Here is a 22,452-nt window from a genome sequence, read left to right as displayed (position 1 = left end):
GATTTAAAGAAGAATATATGTATCAAAGCTCATGGGATAGTAAATGAGTGCCAAACTGGGAATTCCAACTTCCTGGGGCAGCTGTTCAAGCCACTGAAGGAAAAAAACAGTAGAAATTAGGTTCCATTTGTGTTCCTTTGGAACGTGCCATACTTTTCTGAAGTGCAGAATTAACCCCTGAAGGGACCCTATCCATCTCATGACTAGCTTACATCCTTAAAATACAGATTGTTTTGTAGTAAGGTTAATCACTTTCCAAAGAGCCAGCTGCTGGTAAAGGAGGGCAGTCACTCTTAATGTAAACAGAGCTGCCTGGGTTAATTTCAAACTTTGAATTAATGAACTTTGCTGCTGAGATTAAAAAAAAAAAATTCTCCTTAAAAACAAGCATGCCAAGTAGATTAGAGGTTAGCAGGGGAATATGGAGGGAAAGAGGTACTATATATTAGGTAGATATGGAGTGTTTTAAATTTAAAAAACAACACAAAAAAAAGCATGCCAACCCTGCTCCTATGGTTGTTTTTGAATTTTCCCTCCCACCCCACCTTTCCATGTCAAATGCAACCTTGTTCATACATCTACCCATATTCTCTTCCTTGACAAGTAAATTCTTCCTCTGCACTCAGCACTTAAGTGCTTGCTTCATCTTACCAAATCATACATTGCCTGAGGAAGGAGCTCATCGGACTTTCACAGAGGCCTCTAATTGCTTACAGAAGGCACTCAATACTGTGAATTAAAAAACAAAAAAGGGAATCAGACTTGGCCCAGTGGTTAGGGCGTCTGCCTACCACATGGGAGGTCTGTGGTTCAAACCCCGGGCCCTCCTTGACCCGTGTGGAGCTGGCCCATGCGCAGTGCTGATGCACACAAGGAGTGCCCTGCCACGCAGGGGTAACCCCCCCCCCCCGCATAGGGGAGCCCCACGCGCAAGGACTGCACCCCGTAAGGAGAGCTGCCCAGCGCGAAAGAAAGTTCAGCCTGCCTAAGAATAGCGCCACCCACAGGGAGAGCTGACACAACAAGATGAAGCAACAAAAAGAAACACAGATTCCCATGCCACCGACAATAGAAGTGGACAGAGAAGAAGATGCAGCAAATAGACACAGAGAACAGACAACCAGGGGGAGGGGGGAATAAATAAATAAATAAATCTTAAAAAAAACAAAACAAAACAAAAAACCCCAAAACAAAGCATATTAAAGAACTGCTCAAATACAACTCAACTTTAACATTTTATTTTGTGTAAAAAAAGGGCAAATTTAGTGAATTATTTCCATTTTGTACACAAAGTTATAATTTTAATGCTTTTCACATCCATGCTGAAAATTTGCAATTTGGTAAAAATGAAAGGAACATAAATTTCTCCGAAAGAATTCTTCACGCCATTATATACACTTCATGAGAAAGTTTCAAACACTTCCCAAGTTACCAAGAAAATAAAAGATTAAATTTGTACAGATATTGATCTATATATCAAATACATACATAAATGATGTAAAAACCTTATGCAGTTTACTTTGACCTCTGTCCTCAAAAGATTTGCCCAGGGACAGATGATTTTTTTTTTGTATAAATGATGTGGCTTTATTTAAAATATGAAAATCAAAGAAAGAAACCCAGTTTAATCACAGTATTTTTAAAATCCCTTCCCAATATTAAAGAATCATTACCAAATATATAGCACCATAATACAAATATTGATGGGAGAGGGTATTCACATCACGCAAAATTAATAATAATAATAAACAAACAAACAAACACTGAAAACCCGTGTTAGTATCCGTAGAATAAGAAGTTGATAACAGCTTTAGCTTTCCTCATACACAGCAAGGAAAGGGTTAAAGAATTTAAACTACCAAAAATCCCCAAATAATCCTAACAGGAAAAAAATAAAAACAAACCGAAGGTCAGCAGTACATTTGAACCGTAAGAGAGAATGGGGCTATTGAGTTGTACAATTGGAGTTATGGCTAAGACATAAGTCTCCTCTGCATTATCTTATTATCTGTTCTTCAGCAGCAGGAGTTAAGGGTCTGCACAATAATGAGGGCTTCAGACTGTGTTTAGACTGTAGGAAGATCTTACCAACTTTTGACTGTTGGTCATGGCATCAAGACAAGAAACACTTCATGAATGGGTGGGTAATTCTAAAACACTCAGAGCCTGGTTTTGCTGTAGAATTGGAAGCTTATAAAACCTGGCTACAAATGAGCATTTCACAGAAATAAACAGGACTGGCTCCAAATCATCTCTCTTGGTTCATGTACTCAGTTCCCCCAGGGAGTCCCTAAAGCCAAGGTGTTGGTAGACTATGCCATACAACTGGCTTCTTGTGCCCAGATCATGCAGAGTCCTGGGTTTAATTCACTGAGCCTGAGAATAAAGATTTTTGTAACATTTGCTTTGAAGTCTTCTAGGCTTTAAGTTTATGGGAAGGTTCTTAAAAGTTAAAGATTTGGGAAGTGTGAAGATGTCACATTTACAGTAGGTCCCTCTCAGCAATGTTGTTTAAGATAAATATCCAGTAATTTAACAGCTGAATTCACATATATTTGACACGAGAACCAACTTGCATTGATGATCTGCATTTATGCCCCCGAAGAGTCGGTATTAAGTAAAGTTGACATGCGATTCCATACATTCTTACACTATATTAAAGTAACAAATTTTACTTCCAGTAGCAACTACAAAACCATGTTATTATTAACCCCTCTTGCATAGAATGAGGTAAACCTGTGCGTATTACCAATGCTATTATACCCAAAAGTAGAGCAATAGTTTAGAAAATAAATTGCTGGTTTTTAACGTTCTATGCATTTTAAAATTCAAACAAAAATCTTACCTAAAATGGTCTCCTGGGGCTTTCCATTAATGATTTTTAAAGCATTCCATAGGCTGAAGGACTGTAGAGGTTAATCATTTTGATTAATTTCTAATTAGCCTTACCTATATTCCAGAGGAGATGGTCAATATTACCACTCTGAAGAGGTCAGGCTAAGACCCAGAAGCACTTCTAGAACAGATGCAATTAATTCCTGAGAGTTTAGTTTATGAACCTCACTGGTAAACGCTAGAGCTGTCTTATACAGTCACAACTCGGTAGAAAGTTAGAAAATGCAGAGAGCAAACCTTTCACCAATTTACCCTTATATTCTTTTTTTTAAGGAAGTCATGCAAATTTTAAAGTAGGGAATGTTTAAAATCATCCAAATCAGTTACAATAGTTAAAATTAATTCTGAATACAAGTAAAGACAATTACTACTGTATATGAGGGATCTTAAGAAAATTAAGAAATTTACTTTCAAATTCAGGATAGTTAAAGCAAAGATGAATGATTTTGAAATCTAAACTTATTTTGGCTTTAAACAACTTTTAATTTTCTTGGTGATACAGACCATCTGTTTTGGGGTGTGGTTCAACTAAGTATTATCACACATATTGAGGGAAATGATGGAGACCAACCAGAATCCCTTTTTGGTGATATTTTTTAGCAAGGAAACTAAAATAAACTTAGACAAGATTGCATTTTCCCAACCCCTCAACATGTAGATCGAGATCCTGTATCTTGTCAATCATTCCAGTTTAACACTTCAGTGTTAGGAAAATTCTAATTCTAATAAATTTTTTTTTAATTAAAAGAGAAAATATAAAAGTATCCAGAGTTCTTCCAGTTTCATATAGAACTCCAAATAAATTTTCAAAGAATGAAAAATATTTCTGTACAAACATTTAAAATGGGCTCCAATAAAATGCTAACAAGCAGAATTATCCCTTCCTTGATCTATGTGGTGATGAACCCTCCATGAGGGGGTTCAGTTGCATATTTCTGCAGCAAAGGAAGCTGGAGATGTGACTGGCCTAACTTTTAAAATTCCAAAATCTCCCAAAAGGTACCAAAAAGGTTCATTTGTAATGACAGTTCATTTGCATTTACAACTATATCCTTCTTAAATTATTTCCTTCAATCCTGCTACCTAAACTTTAATCTTACCAAAAAGTTAGAATTTCAGTTCTTGTTAACAATGCACATAAATCCAAACTTGGAAAATATTACAAAATTCTTTCAAAAGTTTCAAATACAACACAAAAATTGTCCATCTTTATAAATTGAAAAATTTCTCCCCCCTCCCCCAGACTAAAATATTTTCCCCACCCACCTGAAAAACCTGGAAATGAAATTTTCTATGTTTTGCAAAAGGTCCCAGTAGGATAGTCTTGCTGTACAGCTGGATTGATTACAAATCAGTCTTGTGTAAAATTCTTTCCCTCCCACCCTTGGTTTCTAAGCCACTTCATGGCTCTTGTTTGATGTAGAAGTTGGCAGAGCCATTGCTTTCCTGATCAGATGCTCCTTGGAGAAAATTATAATCCTCTCCATCTAGCAACTCCTCCTTCAGCTGCAATGTAGTCACTGTATAAAAGGGAGATAAATATGGAAGATGTCATTAAGCCTTTCTGGAATATTCAGAATGCCTTTTATTTTCATTTTTATCAGATTTACATTTAATAAGACTTCATTTCTTCAGTCTTAAAATTAGACCTCTGAAGTATGAGCAGCCAACTGATTTTCGTTTTTAAAGTATATCAGCAGCTAATCTTCAACAAAGGAGCAATACTGTATGATATGCATTAGGCATCTTCAATGGAATGTTCAAGCTAAGAGTTCGACTATAGTGACTAGAATTTTTGTTATGACTTGAGTATTCACATTTGTGTCAATGTCTATTACAAATGATATATTGCATGGTTCTGAACTACAAGATTTATAAGTAACATAAAGATAACATTAATCTTATTATCCTTAAGGAGTACCTTTACTATAAAGACTCCCTGCAGGAAAAGAAAATGATATAAATCTGAGTATACATATTCTAAAACTAATATGGAAAAACAGCAATTATTTTAGTTAAAAAATTAACATCAGCATGTGAAAATGACTGGTGCAAAACTAACATTACTAATGGGGTCATTTAAGAGTAATAATGTCTGTCTAGGATCTTATCTGATGACTTGGATTTTTAATTAAAACAAACCTAACATGATAGGCAGTCCTCAATTTACAAATAGGTCATTTTCTAATAGATCTTACATGTATTTATATGGAAAACTGTTTTCACTTTCCACTGCTTTAAGTGGGGTTTAGGTTTCTGGGTAGAGAAGTGTACACAATCTACAATGTAGCTATAATGGTAGTCTGAATTCTTAGTGAGAAGAGGGTTCTTTCTGATACTTGGGCAAGGATAAAGAGAAAGAATTTCATGTACCTTTTGCAGGGACCAGCACTAGTCCATGGCAACAGTTTCCGGCCAAGTTTAACTTGGAAATTTTCCCTTTTTAAAAACTTTAGTTACTTTTACTGCTCCTCAACACAATTATGAGTAATTTCAGATTGACCTAATCTTTTTCCTGAAACCTATGTTTGCCTTCCAAAGAAGAACTCTTCCCCTCAAAAAACTACTTCTCTACTTTTCTAATTAAAATGTCCATTTCCTCTTTCATATAGTTGACCTCAGTTGTTAAGAACTAGTCTCAATAACTACCAATCTCTCAGAGATGTTTGTTTCTCAAGTTTTTAACTTAAGCATACACAGATCCCTTAAATCAGAGGTCAAAAACTGTACCCCCCCCCCCCCCCGCTCTTGCCTATCTATGGCCCCCAGTTCTTTTTAAATTTGAGCCTTTTGAAGTGAGATATTTCATATAAATATCTGAAATGCAGGGAGACTTGGCACCATGAGACTAGCATTCTTGAATGGTTATGATCAGTGGTAGCTGTGTCCTTTAGTTGGGATCCTGGAATCTCTGACTAACTACAGTGTTCACTGCACAGTGTTAGTCACATTCAATGGTGGTTCACATCAATCTGCCCTGTAGGCATCTGGCTTCAAATAAAAGTTCAAAGTTTTTTTTTTTTTTTCCTTCTATTACAGATGCTTTCATTTTACCTGGGGTGAGGGGATGCATATATATGGAAGGTAAATTGGGAATTGCTTATACTGGAACAAAACAATTTAGGAGAATTAGAACAAGAATATTTAGATGAGTAGTAAGCCAAACAAGTTTTTTTTCATGAAGCAAAAACTCAACAGTGTTACCAAGTTGAATATTAAAATGGCTACATTTCTAAAGTCAAATGTAGTCAGAGAAAAATACTTAATGTCTTCATTTACCAAAAGATTAGTTTAAAAAATAATGGTCCTTAACATCTTATTTACTAATTTAAAGACTAATCTTTTGAGATGCCAATTTATTTTATTGTTTTGGAATTGGTGAACAGTTTAATAACCCAAAGACAGAAAAATGAATCCACTATACCTATAATAATTGCAAAGCAAACCCTAATCAGATGGTGGAAAAGTAAAGCAAACAAGAGTGTGCAGTTATTCCTTTCTTTAAAAAGTTACTCATAGGGAATTGGGAATTAATGCTTAAATTGTGCAGAGTTTCTATTTGGTTTGATGGAAAAATTTTGGTAATGGATGGTGGTGAGGGTAGCACAACATTATGAAAGTAAATAATAGCACTGAATTATAAATGTTTAATGTAGTTAAAAGGGGAAATTTTGGGTTATATATATGTTACTAGCATATAAATAAAAAAACAACAAAACCACAGTCAACCCTAGTACAAATGATGGACTATAGTTAATAGTACAATTATTAAAATGTTCTTTCATGAATTGTAACAAATGTAACAGACTAATACAAGGTGTTAATGTTAGGGTGATATATGGAAACTCTATTTTATGCATGGTTTTTCTGTAAATCTACAACTTCTCTTAAAAAAAGTTATTTATGGAGAACAATAACATATATGATAATTACTCTTCAAATCTAACCAACATGCATTACATGTAAAGGACTTTTTTTAAAACAATGCCATGAAAATAAACACCAGGAAAAGAAAACAAAACCCAAGTCATTAAAGGTGCAGTACCCATAATAAAAGGTTAATTACAACAATATCGTTATATGATGATCAGATGGCTAAATGAATGAGAAAAGATTTACTGTACTTCAACATCAGAATATTTTCTATTCAACTAATGTTTTTTTTTTTTTTACTTTAAGAAAGATAAGTTGGGATTCTAAAGCATATCCTAAAGCTATTTGAATTTACTGCTAACAACATATTACTGGATTATGCTACCACTCAGGTTGAAATATGGAAGTGATATGCTTAAAAAATAGTCACACATGTGGAATGTTTTAATGCAAATTTTCATGAAACCTAAAAAAAAAAACAAGCCTGTATGGTGTTTTCTTACTCATCAACTCTCCTTTCCAGAACTTATTCTCAATGAATGATGGATGAGATAAAATAGATTCTGTGGCTGAATGCCACTTTCTATAGAAATGCATTTTCTTAGCTCCCTTTTAAAAAGGGAGTTACTTTGTTAACACTAATTGCTAAAATTTCAGGAGATAAATCAACCAAAATCACACTTTCCCAGCTACAAAGTTCATAAATAATAAACTCTCTCAAAAGCTAATCAAACTGTAGCTTGCAGAAAATTTAACAACAATTCTGTATATAGTTTCCCAAGAGTAAGATCACATCAAGTCCCATAAGATGTGCCCACAGCTCCAACAACCACTATAGACACCGGAGGAAGAAGGAAGTCACGTAGGAGGCCATTTGGTTTCCATTCAGGGCACTTACTCTTAAATTCTTGGGTTATGCCAATCCCAGAAGTTAAATTTCTGTTTTCCATTAACCAGTAACCTCTTACAAAATTGTCAGACACCACCAAAATCAGTCTAATGTTTAAAGAATGTACACCCAAAATTCAATAAAAATTCAAATATATTCTGAGCTCACAATACCCACAGGTACTTAAGTAAAGCAAGTACAAAAAGAACAAACAAGAAACTGGAATGCTCTTTTCTGGGCTACTTTGAAGGGTTCTTTATTAAAGAGCAGATAACTTTGGAATTGTAATCCTAATCTGTTCTTCATATAAAACAGGAATTGTAATTTCCCCTGGATGTAAGGATATCAAAGTAATCTTCTAAGAAACAGACCTGGAAGGATCAAGATGACCTAATACACAGAGAGGCAAAAGCTCAAGAACACATTCTAAAATGGCAAAAAAAGGCTAATGAAGACTTCAGGTGCAAAAATATTAGCAAACAAAGGAATGAGAAGAAAAGGGAACTAGGTGCTGAGCCGCACCTACATTTTCAACAAAGACATTCATTTTAATGAATGCTGACTAGCTAAAACAATTTAGTTTAAAAGCAACAGGATATGGCAGAATATATAAGGTAGATACAACTTTGGTTTTGAAGCTTTCTGATCTGTACCCAAGTCTAAATCTCAACATACTCAAGTGACACCTTTTTGATTCCTATAATACCACGTTTGTTCTTAGAAATTACAAAGGGCAAAACCTTTTGTAGTCATCCTTAGCTAACTTGGCCTAACCAATTAAACTCAAGTTAAAAGTATTTTATCTAATTAATCCATAAATGTGAAATAACATACATAAACGTGAAATTAAAGAAACAGATTTCACTCAAACTCAAACACCAAAATTATACAGGTATCATATTTCTAAGACCATGTTATTCAATGAAGATCTTGATAAACATTAGTACCAGAACCAAAATTATGCTGCAACTCAAAACACATCCTTTCCAATGAATGGGACACTATGGAATGCTATGCATCTTTGTTAAATAAAGCCTCATCTTTGGATCTGATTAATCAGCCTGATCCCTACTAAAACATTTCTACCCTAAGTGTCAAATCACAGAATTCTGTAATGCAAAATGTTTAATCTTTTTAACGAAACCGGGAAATATTTCTTTCCCGTTGTCTCACAATTCCATAAACTGAAAATTCAAAGCTAAAAAATGGTTTACAACAAAATAAAAATCCTGCCTTGATGACCATCTAGTGACGTGACTACCAAGGACTAGTGAAATGGATTTTTTCATTGAAATAAAAATAAAAATTTAAAAGTCAGCATCTGTCATGCTAGACCATACTTTGTCTCCCACCACCCTACCCAGTACTTTTACCCTCTGTAGTACCTGAGGTGCTGATGTGACTAATTACCTGTTTTGAGGCTGGGACTGAACTCTCGGCTAGTGCTGGGAGGTGGGAAGGCCTCTGGGGCTGTCTGTGCTGGAAGGGTTCGATATGGAGGAGGAGTCAACTCTTCGTCACCAGAGAAGCTCCTCCGCACCCCACCTGTCATAGGCAGGCTCGACAAACTGACAGGCTTCTTCCCAATTGGCATCTTCCTCTCTAAATATCAAGTCAGACTAAAGTAAGCTTTTACTTACATGCGTGGTAAGAAAAGTGCATTATATAACTAGGAAAGGCTATATTGCATAGGACACTCTGAAAAGAGAACCAACTATGCAAGATTTGTATTTCTGAAAACAAGGGAGTGTGTGTGTGTATGTGTGAGCATGCACATGTGTAGGGAGTGGGTGATGGGGGAGATTATTTTCATTCTCTGAGTTTGGTAATCTTGGTCCTGACTCTCAAATCAATTTAAAACAAAACAACAACAAAAAAGCCATATAAACTACAAAGCATTTAGTGTCAACAACTGGTTAATTTCCTTCAGGAAAAACTTGCAGACTCAGCTTGAGGTGGTGAACTCAATGCAAAGGAGAGAGTCTCAAAACCCCACCCATCTTATTGCCCAGCTTAAGCCCCAACATTGACAGGGAGAAATCAAACCTCAACAGTTCTAATGCCTTATCTGGGTGGCAGGATTTTATGATATAGAATGTGTTCCCTAACTTTTGATTTACAACCCACTCCTATTAGAAACCATTATAATTCTTATTCTGAAAAGCACTCCTAAAATTTAAAGTTTTCTGCCTGGAATTTCCTATGCAATGTATTTTTGTTTTTTGGAAACAAACGTTGCATACCCTTTGGTTATACTTTTATAAGGAAACATAAACCTTCAAAGACTTATACACGCTTTTACCACCAACAAAAATACCCTGAACTTTACTACAGTCATATCCAAATATTGAACCACCAAGCATTTTGCATTCATAAGGTTGAAAGCTGAAGGATACTTATCTTTGTGATAAATTAAGTCTGAGTTTTTCCAGAGTGTACAATGACCTAGGCAAGACTAATTACAAATTGTGCTTCACATAATCAAAACTAAAACATAAATCTAAGTCAGACAGTATTTCTATGTTAAATGATTTGGAAACTAAGCTAGTAAGTACACACATTTGGTGCTTAACTGCCAAACCAAAATCAAGTGCAGCAATCACTTTGACTTTTTCTAAAGTACTACTCAGTTAGAGGTAAAAATGAAAGGAGAATCTATAACCATCTACTATTCACGGTACCCCTAAAAACGGTACAGAAAGTATGGCAAATTAGTGCTGATTTTCCTGCTCTAAAACTACAACTTGAGAAAAGGAGGCTTTTGAGGTTGGACAGATCTTGCACAGACCACAATCTATATGATTTTCTCGGCAGACCATTACTTTTATTTTCAAAAGTACTAGTAATAGTCATCACTTTTTATCATGAACATGGCTCATTATGAAAAAAGCTAGAACAATGAAACCAACTTACTGCCTACTTCTGTAAAAAATTAGCACCACCTTAGGACATACTGATGGATGATTTTAAGTATTAAAATACTGAAGAGCTACAAGATGAAACAAGCCAGAAATAATCTGATGGCAAACTTAAAAGCAAAAAAAAAAAAAAAAAAAAAAATTCTGTGGCCTGTCTGCTATTGAAATAAATCTATCTGCACTAAATGACTTGGGTTTCTGGACCCCAAATTCTTTTGTATTTGAGTAAAGTGCCATGGGAAAAATTTCTAATAAACTATTTGCTAAATAATATTAAAAAAAATAAAAGGAGTTAGCACCTCACAATGAAGACTACTGATACTTAATAAGCACTATAATTCCTTATTTTCAATTCTAAAATTCAACAAGTTTATTTCTAAAATTTGGCAATAAAACCTGACCTCATTTGGCAATACTATGCATAATATTTATTTGACCCATACTATGTAAATATTTATACACATTTTGCTTCAGAAAATGCCCCAGTGTCTGTCAAGGATGTTATATAAGAAATGATATATACAATGTACTACTTTTCTAAAACCTGAAAAATTCTGAATTCCAAAATTCACATGGCTCTAAAAATGTCAAATGAGGGACTGTGTGGGTCTGTAGTTCTTTTCCTTTTCATGGCCAAAGGACAATTTAAAGGCATTAGCGAAGACGTCATAATATTAAGATCCATTAAAATGTCACAGATCAGGAATACATTATATCTATAGCTAAATTCATTTTTCCAGCTAATTCAGCAATCTAGTAATGATAAATATTCTTAAAAACTTAATGGTATTATGTATTAATTACAAATTTCTTCCAGTGTTCCTAGCCCATTATTTCAAAATCAGTAAGCATATAAGCCAGAGACAAACCCTCGAAGAGTTACGCTGAGGGAGGTATATGAACTGTATACACAATGCTCTAATTAGTTCTGAAGAGTTTATATCATATAGCCATTGAGTAATATAAAATGTTCTTAATATTTGATGTCTTAGAAAGAAAATTCTGAAATCTCAGAAAGTGAAAGTGAAAAGACAGACCTGAAGTAGCCCGAGTTATTTAGTCTTAAAGAAAACTTAGAGGTTACAAATGCTATGGGGAGTCCACTGACAAAATTCCCATTTAAATTCTTCCTAATCATTTCCAGATAAAAAGAGAAAATTCTTTGAAGCTGCTTAGCCTGGCAATTCTCTCTAAATTTCCTTTAGGTGAATGTCAAGATCTGGCAAACAGCTTATAGGCAAAATAACTGTGGGACTCTGGGAAGCTTATGCCTCTAATATAAAATATAGGGCAAAAGAGTAGGTTATCCACTGTTATGAGGCTGACTTGTATTTTATGTGCAGGAAGAAACCTGTTTTTTTAAAACATCACTGCAGTGGCTTGTGGAAGTTTCTAAGTTCCCCACTTAAAAGTCTTAAACAAACAAACAACTTTAACAAGAAAGGTGAGAACAGGGCATAACTGATTCTTTATGGTGCATTAGTCTCCTGACGGTAAGTGGGACAGAGCAGTACTTATTTAAAAAACGATAGTAAGTCAGCTGGAAAAATATGTTTCAGTTTTAATCCTCAAAGGTACTTTTAACTTAAAAAAAACCTTTAAATGAAAATAATCTTATCTGAGAATGAAATATTCTATGACAAGTTTCATAAAGAAAAAAACCTGTAGCTTTCCAAGATGGCGGGGGAAACACTTTAAAATAATCAAATATAGCTATCAATATATTTCATATTACTTTGGAATGAATGTCAATAAATAATCTTTCACTGTGAAGTAAAATATAGTATAGAAAGGATAATCAGAAAAATTTGCTTAAGCTCGACTTAGCCATTGACCTGGACTTCTTATAACTAGAAAGAGAGTTCTGGCTTATAGGAAGAGTGGGTTCCAAGTCTGAGTACCTGCCTTTTTTTTTTTTTAGTGAAAAGGAAAAAAAAAATGCATAAATTTTCAATAGGTTTACATATTTCAGGAATCATAGGCTCTCTTCATTATCATGTATCTTCAAAAACCCTGGTAATCTTTTTCCTGTCAATCAAAATATGTGTTTCACATTATTGAAAAGGTTTGCCTTTTATGGCATACTGCACCTTTAAGCATAATACAGAATACATAGCAATCAGTTCTAACAAGGGATATAATTTTCTGTGCAAGAATACCATGACCTCTATTGGTTAACAATTAGGAAATATATGTAAACACCATTTGGTGACCCACTTTTCTTATGTCCTTTGTATTGCTGGGACTTAGCCTTTTTCTTCTGTTTTGATGAACCTGATTGGCTTTCTCTTGATGCTGAAAAATAAAAAGGGAAGATTAGTACCAGATCATTGCTTACAACCCCAGATACATCTTAATGAATTATCTTTACCAAAATCATTATGCTTATAAAGGTACATGATGGTTTGAAAATAAGAGTGCCCATTCCTGTAAAACCAGACAGTTTTACACTATTTATTCAACAAGCATTTATATAATATATATATATATATTTTTTTTTTTTTCAACCAACACATTTTCAGCCCATACGTTTAAACTCATTAACATCGTAAATCTACTGAATTTGGTGCATACTTTTACTGTTGTGCTTCTACAGTTATTAGGTAACTGACTACCAAGTTCAGAATGCCATGCATGGTATACACGGTCTGATTCTGTGATGTTGTTGAATCTTAAAAATCTTACCTGGCAACCAATAAGACATAGGTATATTCTTGTCCTGTGAGCTCAGAAGATGATTTGTGTGAGATAATCCTCTAGAGAATTGCTGATTTTTACACAATGACTACTTTTCTGTATACCAACTTACACTGTGATGCTGGAGGCTGTAGTTGATATCCAGTTAATTGACACCACCCTACAGGATAGAGGTCAGGGGACTCACAGTCTACCCACTGATCATATTCTTCTTCCCATCCATCGAAGTGTATCCTCAAGAGACGATGGATAATTCGGGTTACTGTGGCTACACATATTAAACGTGGCTCCATGAGATCTACTGCTTCTAATTTCATTCCTACACGAAATCCATGATTTGGGACATCCTGACATGGGAGAAGCAAAACATTAAGACTGGTGAAAATAATGTACAACTCCACTGTCATTAAGAGAGCAAAAAATAGAAGCAATGTAGTCAAATAGCATAATTTAAGCCAATAATTCCAAATAATTCTTTAATTACTAAAACATTATGAAGGTAAAGCATTTAAGAAAGAGTTAGAAAATATATTCATTTCTATTTTTTTCAGACTGAAAATGAAACACAGCTTGGAAACAAGCTTCAATTCTTAAGTAAAAGAAACATTTATATTGTTTTACTAGTGTTTATTTTGTTTATATTAAACTCCACTAGAAATTCTAATATAAAGCAAAGACAGTTTGATCAACAATGACTTACATTTGTGGGGTGTTAATAGTACAATTAAAAAGTTCCTTCATGAATTATAACAAATACATCATATTAATGCCAGGTGCTAATAATAGTGTGGTATATGGGGGAAAAATACACCCTAATGTATGTAAACTATGGACTACAGTTAACAGACAATTATAATATTCTTTTACTAACTGTAATAAAGGAACCACACTAATGTAAAATATTAATAAAGGGGAATTATATGGGAATGAAGGATTAGTTACATGATTTTCCTCTAAATCTACAACTTCTCTTAAGAAAAAAAAACCACAGACACACACACGTATTAGGATGCCATTTAAATTTACCTTATTAAATAGTTTTACTGGTGCTGCAATGGAGCCAGTTTCCCTGAGGTAGTCAAACCATTTGAAAGGAAGTTTTGTGTAACCTGAAAGACAAAACCGTTTTAATTAGCAGTTCATTTAAAATTAGCAAATATTGAAATACAGATAAAACGTTAACTCAGTACAAACAAAAATCTCAGATTTTAGGTAAAATGATAAACTTTTTTTTTAAGGATTTATTTATTTATTTCCCCCCCACCCCTTGTTTGCACTTGCTGTGTGCTGACTCTTTAGGAAGCAGGGGGAACTGAACCCTGTACCTCTGATACGGGAGGGAGGCGCCTAATCACTTGATCCACCTCTGTTCCCTGCTTTGTTGTGTCTCTCATTGTCATCTTGTTGTGTCAGCTTGCCATGCCTGCCCATAACGCTAGCTCACTTTAGGAGGCACTGGGAACCGAACCATGGACCTCCCGTGTGGTAGATGGGAGCTCAGTCGCCTGAGCAGTCTGCTTCCCAAAATGATAAACTTTTAACTTATTTTTTTTGGGGTGCTGGGGGCTGGGTATTGAACCTGGGACCTTATATGTGGGAAGCCTGTGCTCAACCACTAAGCCACATCAGCTTCCCTGAGTTGGTTTTTTCCTTTGTTCTGCTTCTTGTTTGTTTTTTCAGGAGGCACAGGAACCAAACCTGGGACTTCCCTGTGGGGGGTGGGTGCTCAACTGCTTGAGCCATATCCACTCCCAAAATGATAAACTTTTAACTCATGCTCTCAAACTGTCAAGTGCAATAATTCGTCCCATGTTATAAGGATTTTTCTTCACCTTCCAGGCAGTCACTACTATGCCTATTCACCTAATGGAAAAGAGATTTTTTCTCTGTCTACTACAAGAAGTATAGATTTTTACCTTTTCAGTTCTAGGCTTAGTTCTAGCATTTACCACTTTGGGGTATGATTTTCTTTCTTTGCAAGAAAGAAAACAGTCTGAGAAATATTGTTTTTATAGACTTCTATTTTAGTATTTCTCCCTCTTTTCCTTAGAGAAAAACCCAAGGCCCAGATATCAAAATTGAGAAACAGTTGCTATTTAAAGATATGTTTTCTTTAAAAAAACTACATGGTAATCTAAAGATGGAAACTTGCTTTCCCTCAAAGGCTAAATAGCTATATGAAAAAAAGTTTAAGTATGCAATAGCTTCTTGAGCCTGTATCATTGTCTTAATGGGTTTGAGAATAATACCAGTTCATATTATAAAAACTAGAGATTCTTAGGAAAAATTCTCTATTAATACAATGTACTAAAGCCAATTCAATGCTTTATGTTTTAGAACACCCCATAGCTCTTTTGTGTGTTTAAATGTTGTAAGCAGATACCATGTAAGAACAAAGCAAACCCACTATATATATTAGGATGAAGTACCTCTGGGTGGAGTAAGTTCAATCATGTTAATTTCACAGAAACCGACAGGAAAGATAGAAGGGGAGGTTGCATGGTAACAGAACCAGTCAGATCCGTCTGCTGCTTCTGAGCCATCAATCCCAATCATCAAGAATCCGTCAGCCAGCACCTTTTAAATGAAGAGAATCCCAAGAATTTGAATTTAGATATCACTATTATAAAAACAATCCTTTACTCTAAATAATTTAGAAGAAATAAACTACTATACGCAGGTTTCTTAAAGTAGAAAATGCTTCATCAACTTTACTGAATTATATTATATTAACCCAACAGGAATTATAATGAAAAAAAAAATCTGTATATTCCAGTGTGTAACAGAAACAAAAGGATTATATGGACATAATTTTAGAGTTCTGGGAAAAAACAGCTCGTATTCTAATAGTTAAAGCTGTCTTCTGCTGTGGCATCAAGAAATTGCTCTTTTATGAGACTAATGGCAGGCCATGAAGGGACACTCAAAAATCCCTTCCTTCATACCTTAGAGAGTGTTTTAAGAAGTAGTCCTCTTCTTTTCCATGAGAAATTTCTCTATTCTGTTCCATAACCACTGGGATTTTGCTCCAAAAACTCTTTTACTTTAATGTCTTCCAAATTTCCATTATATTAAAAATATTTTTTAACTATGTCATTTTGAAAGTTTCAAACTGATAGAGAAGGTATAATAATAGTACAAAGAGTTTCTGTATACTCTTCACCCAGAGACCCAATTCACATTTTGTCAACTTTCCACTAATGTCTTTCAAAGGAAAGGATTAAGTCCAGGTCATGTATTGTACACCCAATTGTGTATTTCTCCAATCTCTCTCAAACTGGTAATTTCTCAGTATTTACTTGCATGAGCTTGATATCTTTGAAGACTTTAGGCCAGTCCTTTGCAGAATGCCTCTCAATTTGAGTTTGTCCAGTATTTGCTCATGATTAGACCCAGGTTATACATTTTAACTGGAATACCACAAATGCTCTGTTCTATTGGGAGATGTAGATGTCTATTTTCCCATTACTGATGGTGTTAAACTTTGATTACTTGATTAGGATGCTGTCTGCTGGGTTTTCCACTGCAAAGTTATTTGTACTCCTCCTTTGTAATTAATAGCTATTTTGTAGGGGGATCCATTCCTCACCCCTCACCTACCAGTTGACATTTCTTGCTTGAAGAAAGATTACTATGATGGCTGCTATATGATTTTCTAAGTACAATCATTTTTTTCTACTCTTAAAGAAGTGCTTTATAGTTTTTTTGTATTTATTCATTACTTTACCTCTTTATTTATATCACCTTAGACTTATGGGTTCCTACTTTATTCAGTAAGTTATAATCAGATTTGACCATGCAGAATTCCTTTCAAGCTGGCTTCTATGACCTGTCCCCATAATTCTTTGAGCATTTGCTTACTTTCTGGCAAACAAAGTATTGTTTTTTTGCCTTTTCCAGCCCTGGAATCAGCCATTTCTCTAAGTAGTTTTGGTTCATAGCACAGTGGTATTTAGAAATTAAGATATGGGAGCTAAACAAGCTCATTGCTATTCGGATATTATTGTTCCTAGACATTTTCAGTGGATACAAAGCTAGGAAATGTATTGTTACCTCGAATTCCAATCCAATAATACAGTGTTAATTCTAGCCTTTTCTCTTTCTATCCTTGTATTCCCCTTTTCTGACAACTAGGCTCCCATTATCCTAAAAATATTTCTCAATCTCCCTGAATCTGCATGCAGCTAATCCTCTGAACACTGCCCCTTCTTCACTTACCCATTTGAGCCTGCCCATCTGCAATGCTCAATGGCTGCCATTACACATTAAAATTTAAAACAAAACAAAGCCAAATACATTTATTTGATCTTATTTCTTTTTATTTTTTTTTAAGATTTTTATTTATTTCTCTCCCCTTCTCCCCTCCCCCCACCCCCAGTTGTCTGCTCTCTGTGTCCACTTGCTGTGTGCTCTTCTGTGACCGCTTCTATCTTTTATCAGTGGCACTGGGAATCTGTGCTTCTTTTTGTTGCGTCATCCTGCTTCATCAGCTCTCCATGTGTGCAGCGCCACTCCTGGGCAGGCTGCACTTTCTTTCACGCTAGGCGGCTCTCATTACGGGGCGCAGTCCTTGCGCGTGGGGCTCCCCTACGCGGGGGACACCCCTGCGTGGCACAGCACTCCTTGCGCGCATCAGCACTGCGCATGGGCCAGCTTCACACGGGTCAAGGAGGCCCAGGGTTTGAACTGCGGACCTCCCATGTGGTAGGCAGGTGCCCTATCCATTGGGCCAAGTCAGCTTCCCCTTGTTTCTTTTTAAACTACAATTTATTCTCTAGTACCTCTTAACAGCCAAAATTTTAAAAAAGATTAATACATAATGCATGGCCTGTATTTTATGATTCATCTGTTTTTTCTTAATTACAGAGAAGTTAAGAAACACTATAATGCACTATAATGAATGTAAACAAGAAGTAAAAACAGAAGATGAAAAAGCTGGGAAACGGACTTTGGCCCGGTGGTTAGGGCGTCCGTCTACCACATGGGAGGTCCGCGGTTCAAGCCCCGGGCCTCCTTGACCCGTGTGGAGCTGGCCCATGCGCAGTGCTGATGCGCGCAAGGAGTGCCGTGCTACACAGGGGTGTCCCCCGCGTAGGGGAGCCCCACGCGCAAGGAGTGCACCCATAAGGAGAGCCGCCCAGCGCAAAGGAGGGAGCAGCCTGCCGAGGAATGGCGCCACCCACACTTCCCGTGCCGCTGACGACAACAGAAGCGGACAAAGAAACAAGACGCAGCAAAAAGACACAGAAAACAGACAACCAGGGGAGGGGAATTAAATAAATAAATAAATAAATCTTTAAAAAAAAAAAAAAAAAAAAAAAAAGAAAAAGCTTTATTTTCCTCTTCCCATAAATCCAATAGATAATCCTTGTCATCATGCATGTAATATTGACTTAAATTTTAGTCAACCTGATATATAAATATTGTGTTTTAATTTGTGCTTTATTAATTATCAGTAAGGCTAAACATCTTTTCATATGTTAGGCGCTTACATGTTCTTTCTGTGAAATGCTTATTCATATCCCTTCCCGTTTTTACTTTTTCTTAATGATTTGAAGTTCTGTCCGTATTATGTATAATCTATTGTCCCATCTATTACATTTTTATACTTTACTATAAAAACTTCACATTTTTATACAATTAAACTTGCCCCATACTACAGATGTGCCACAGATTCCTTGCAAATTGATTCCTGTCCTTACACTATTAAACTAAGTTCACCAATGACCTCCTAGTTTGCCTGATAATTCAGTGCCCTTTTATTCAGCACTTACTTCAATCAAACTTCATCCTCCCTGAGGTATGCAATACTTGTCTACTACTGTTAACTTTTGGAAACATTTTCCCCCAGATTCTCATTACAATACAGTCTAATGATCAGTCTTCTCACCTTTCTGATGGTTTCTTCTGTGTTTCTTTTGGTGATTTCCCCTTTAACCTCCAACCTTTAAGTTTCTGATTTCAGCCCTTTTCTTTCTGCTTTCGTGACCCATCCATAACCAGAGCCTCCATGATCAATTTCAATGCTAACAATTCCTAAAGTTTTATCATGAATTTATCTCTCTTCTAGTGTCTGGTCTTGCATTTTATCTGCATGGAGGATACAGCCTTTTAGAGACTGTACAGGGCATCAAACCAACAACTTCTCTTACTCCCTAAGAGATGATCAATTACCAGGCCCCACAACTCCATCTCAAACGTTTAGTCCCTGTTTTGTTTTCCCTTGTTTTTAATCTCTCCCTCTCCAACTTGTTCAGAATCACTGGTTTCTGCCTTCCTCTGTGAATTTATCCCTTCTTACAACATTTCTTCAGTACGGCAGCTGTTCATACTATAAACAACATTTACCAACTTATACTGCTTACTGAAGAAAGCTAAGGTGACCTGTGCTACCTGGTTCTACCTTATGTTTTAGCCTTTATCCCCATGTTCTCTTCTCCCAGTTATTTCCACTATACAGGACATGTACAAAAAGGATTTTCCCACTTACATGGGATTCCTTTCTCCATTCCTCTAAGTACAGGTAAGGGGGTATCTGATCTGCAGGGAACCAAGCCAAAGGCTGGGCTCAGTTATCCAGATTCCCTCTCAGGAATTAGAAATGACAACCACAGTGATTACTGTCAAGTCATAGGGGGACCTGGAAAACTGAAAGGCTGTGAAAAAAAGAGGTAGTAGCAAACAGATGCAAAGTGAGTGACCAGTCAAGAACGAGAAGGAGAAAAGTGGTCCAGAAAGGAGCAGAGATACAATGAAAAGCTTCCTGAGAGATGGAGAGAAAAACACTGGGTATGGATTTTTTCATTTCTCACCCCTTTGTCCTCAGATGCCAAGTGTTGCTCACTGTATCCTTGAAGTAACTTTTCTAGCAACTTGAGTGGGTTTCTGTTCCTTTTAACTAAAAAAAGCCTTCACTAAAATACTTAATGAAACTTGATGTGTACTGTGAACTACTTGCCATTTCCTATCTTTATTCTTTGTGCACATTCTCTTCCATTGGCACAGGTATTCCCATCCTTTAAGATGTAGTTTTCATATGCTTTCTCTTCTATAAAGCTTTCCCTGATTCCTCTGATAAGATGTGAACAACAGTATTTTGCTTGTACTTGTATTGAGTGATAGTTTATCTTACATTAAACTTACTTTTGTACATCTAATCTTTTCTAAAGACTGTAAGCTTTTCAGAGCCTGGAAACTACTGACTTATTTCCAAATGAATGGAATTTGAAATTCTATTCACTAGACACTTCATTTTAACTGCATGAACAGAACATGGTCTAATGGCACTGGCTCCCAAATGTGTCTGTTAGAATCACCTAGACAAATTTTTCCTTTTTCTTTGTTTAAACAAATACAGATTTCTGGGCACTATTTCTCATGATTCTGATTGAGTAGGTCTGCAGTGGGCTGTGGGAAGCTGTGCTTTAAAACACAGATTAGGAAGCGGACTTGGCCCAGTGGTTAGGGTGTCCGTCTACCACATGGGAGGTCCACGGTTCAAACCCCCGGCCTCCCTGACTTGTGTGGAGCTGGCCCATGTGCAGTGCTGATGTGTGCAAGGAGTGCCATGCCACGCAGGGGTGTCCCTGCTTAGGGAAGCCCCACACGCAAGGTGCCCCGTAAGGAAAGCTGCCCGGCGTGAAAGAAAGTTCAGCCTGCCCTGGAATGGTGCTGCATACACGGAGAGCTGACACAAGATGACGCAACAAAAAGAAACACAGAGTCCCGTGCCGCTGACAACAGAAGCGGACGAAGAGGAACACGCAGCAAATAGATACAGAGAACAGACAACTGGGGTGGTGGAGGGGGAAGAGGAGAGAAATAAATAAATAAATCTTTAAAAACAAAAAAACAAAAAAAACCACAGATTAGTCAGGTAAACAGGAAGAATAAGAGTTTGGAGCCAGTCTCTTCTAGCTGTGTGACCTTGAACACAGGTGCTCAGAACATGGCAGCCATCATAATTATTTTTAATTCTTTTAGCTTGAGGTTTTAAACTGTGTTGAAATGCAAATCACAATTTAAGCTACACCTTTATGCAAACAGTCTGGATCAGTGGTTCTTAACCATAGCTGCATAAGAATCACCTGGGTACTTTAAAGAACGGGTTGGGGACGGCCCCCAACCCAGAATGATTAAATCTGAAAGGGGTAAGGAAGAGTTCTGGGCATCTTTATTATGATTATGATTATGATTATTTTAAATTTTGCAGGGGATTCTTATGTCTGATGAGAAGTGAGAACCACTGTTTTATATTTTTTTCAAAAGAGCAGTTTCAGACAAGAGGGAAAAAGAAAAGAAATGAAGTGCTACCAAGAGGAAGAAAACACAAAAACGAAACACAGGAAACTTGGAAGATAAACTTGGCCCTGTTACAATTCCGTGCTGTAACAGGAAGTAACTTAAGTATTCTTCCTCTTAGGATACACTTCCACAGATAGAGGTAGCAGCCTCAAAATGACAATCTTGACCAAAAACCACATTAAAAAGCCTCTGATAAGAGAATTCAAATTTACTTCAAAATTACTAGGAACTTCTCCCTCCATGAAGATCCAGATACATACATACTTTATGTAAAATAGAATTTGTTAGGGACCTCTTCTATTATCTTAAATCCAGTTCCTACAACAGTGTTTCTTTATTTTAAAAACTTACTCTCTTACCTTTCTAATGGTTGCAACACATATTGTAGAAAGATTTAATGGGTCGATAGCTTCCAATTTCATTCCTTCCTTGAACCACTCCCCACTCTGGTCTACTTCTTTTACCTAAAGAATTACATGAAAGCACATCTATGATTATAAATTTTGTCATTTTAATAAGTAAAATATTACCAATTTGAAAAGGTTTATCAGATGAAAATGCCATATGCCTTCACCTACCTACCTAACATTGTATTACATCTCAAACTTCCATTAGGGGATAGACAGAAAAAAGGCAAATAGACAGACTTTAAGAATACTTATATTTAATAACTTGTGATACCTACGTATTACAAGGTCTTAATCCTTTTAAGTGAACATGTAATTGTGATTTCCGTAATTTTAGGAAAAAACCCACAACCCTCTTTCAAACCTAATTTACAAATGAGGGTTCTTATAAAAACATCTTACCTTAGCAAATAAATGTGGTGGTGTATCAAAATGTCCATCCTGTTTCTTTGTAATATCTACAAGGAAA

General features: G+C 36.0%; 1 protein-coding gene across 31 annotated transcripts in view; it reads right to left on the bottom strand.

The window, feature by feature from the left end:
* Window positions 1-1,222: 1,222 nt before the first annotated feature.
* Window positions 1,223-22,452, bottom strand: part of MBTD1 (mbt domain containing 1) — a 63,853-nt gene continuing 42,623 nt past the window's right edge. For 20 of the 31 annotated variants that reach the window (XM_071210570.1, XM_071210577.1, XM_071210582.1 and 17 more), the window contains 7 exons: window positions 22,386-22,441; window positions 21,936-22,040; window positions 15,702-15,849; window positions 14,299-14,381; window positions 13,385-13,619; window positions 12,793-12,870; window positions 1,223-4,415 (listed from right to left, as the gene is read on the bottom strand). In XM_071210570.1, coding sequence (XP_071066671.1) covers window positions 4,297-4,415; window positions 12,793-12,870; window positions 13,385-13,619; window positions 14,299-14,381; window positions 15,702-15,849; window positions 21,936-22,040; window positions 22,386-22,441 — 824 coding nt within the window. In that variant the 3' untranslated portion in view covers window positions 1,223-4,296. Of the gene's footprint in view, window positions 4,416-9,067; window positions 9,260-12,792; window positions 12,871-13,384; window positions 13,620-14,298; window positions 14,382-15,701; window positions 15,850-21,935; window positions 22,041-22,385; window positions 22,442-22,452 lie in introns of all 31 variants that reach the window. The other 11 variants (XM_071210564.1, XM_071210563.1, XM_071210560.1 and 8 more) reach the window with 1 other exon arrangement.

The sequence above is a fragment of the Dasypus novemcinctus genome, chromosome 21 (genome assembly GCF_030445035.2).
Source record: "Dasypus novemcinctus isolate mDasNov1 chromosome 21, mDasNov1.1.hap2, whole genome shotgun sequence".
Classification (NCBI taxonomy): Eukaryota; Metazoa; Chordata; class Mammalia; order Cingulata; family Dasypodidae; genus Dasypus; species Dasypus novemcinctus.
The sequence above is the reverse complement of the archived record's forward strand: the minus strand, read 5'-3'. Positions and strand labels throughout refer to the sequence as shown.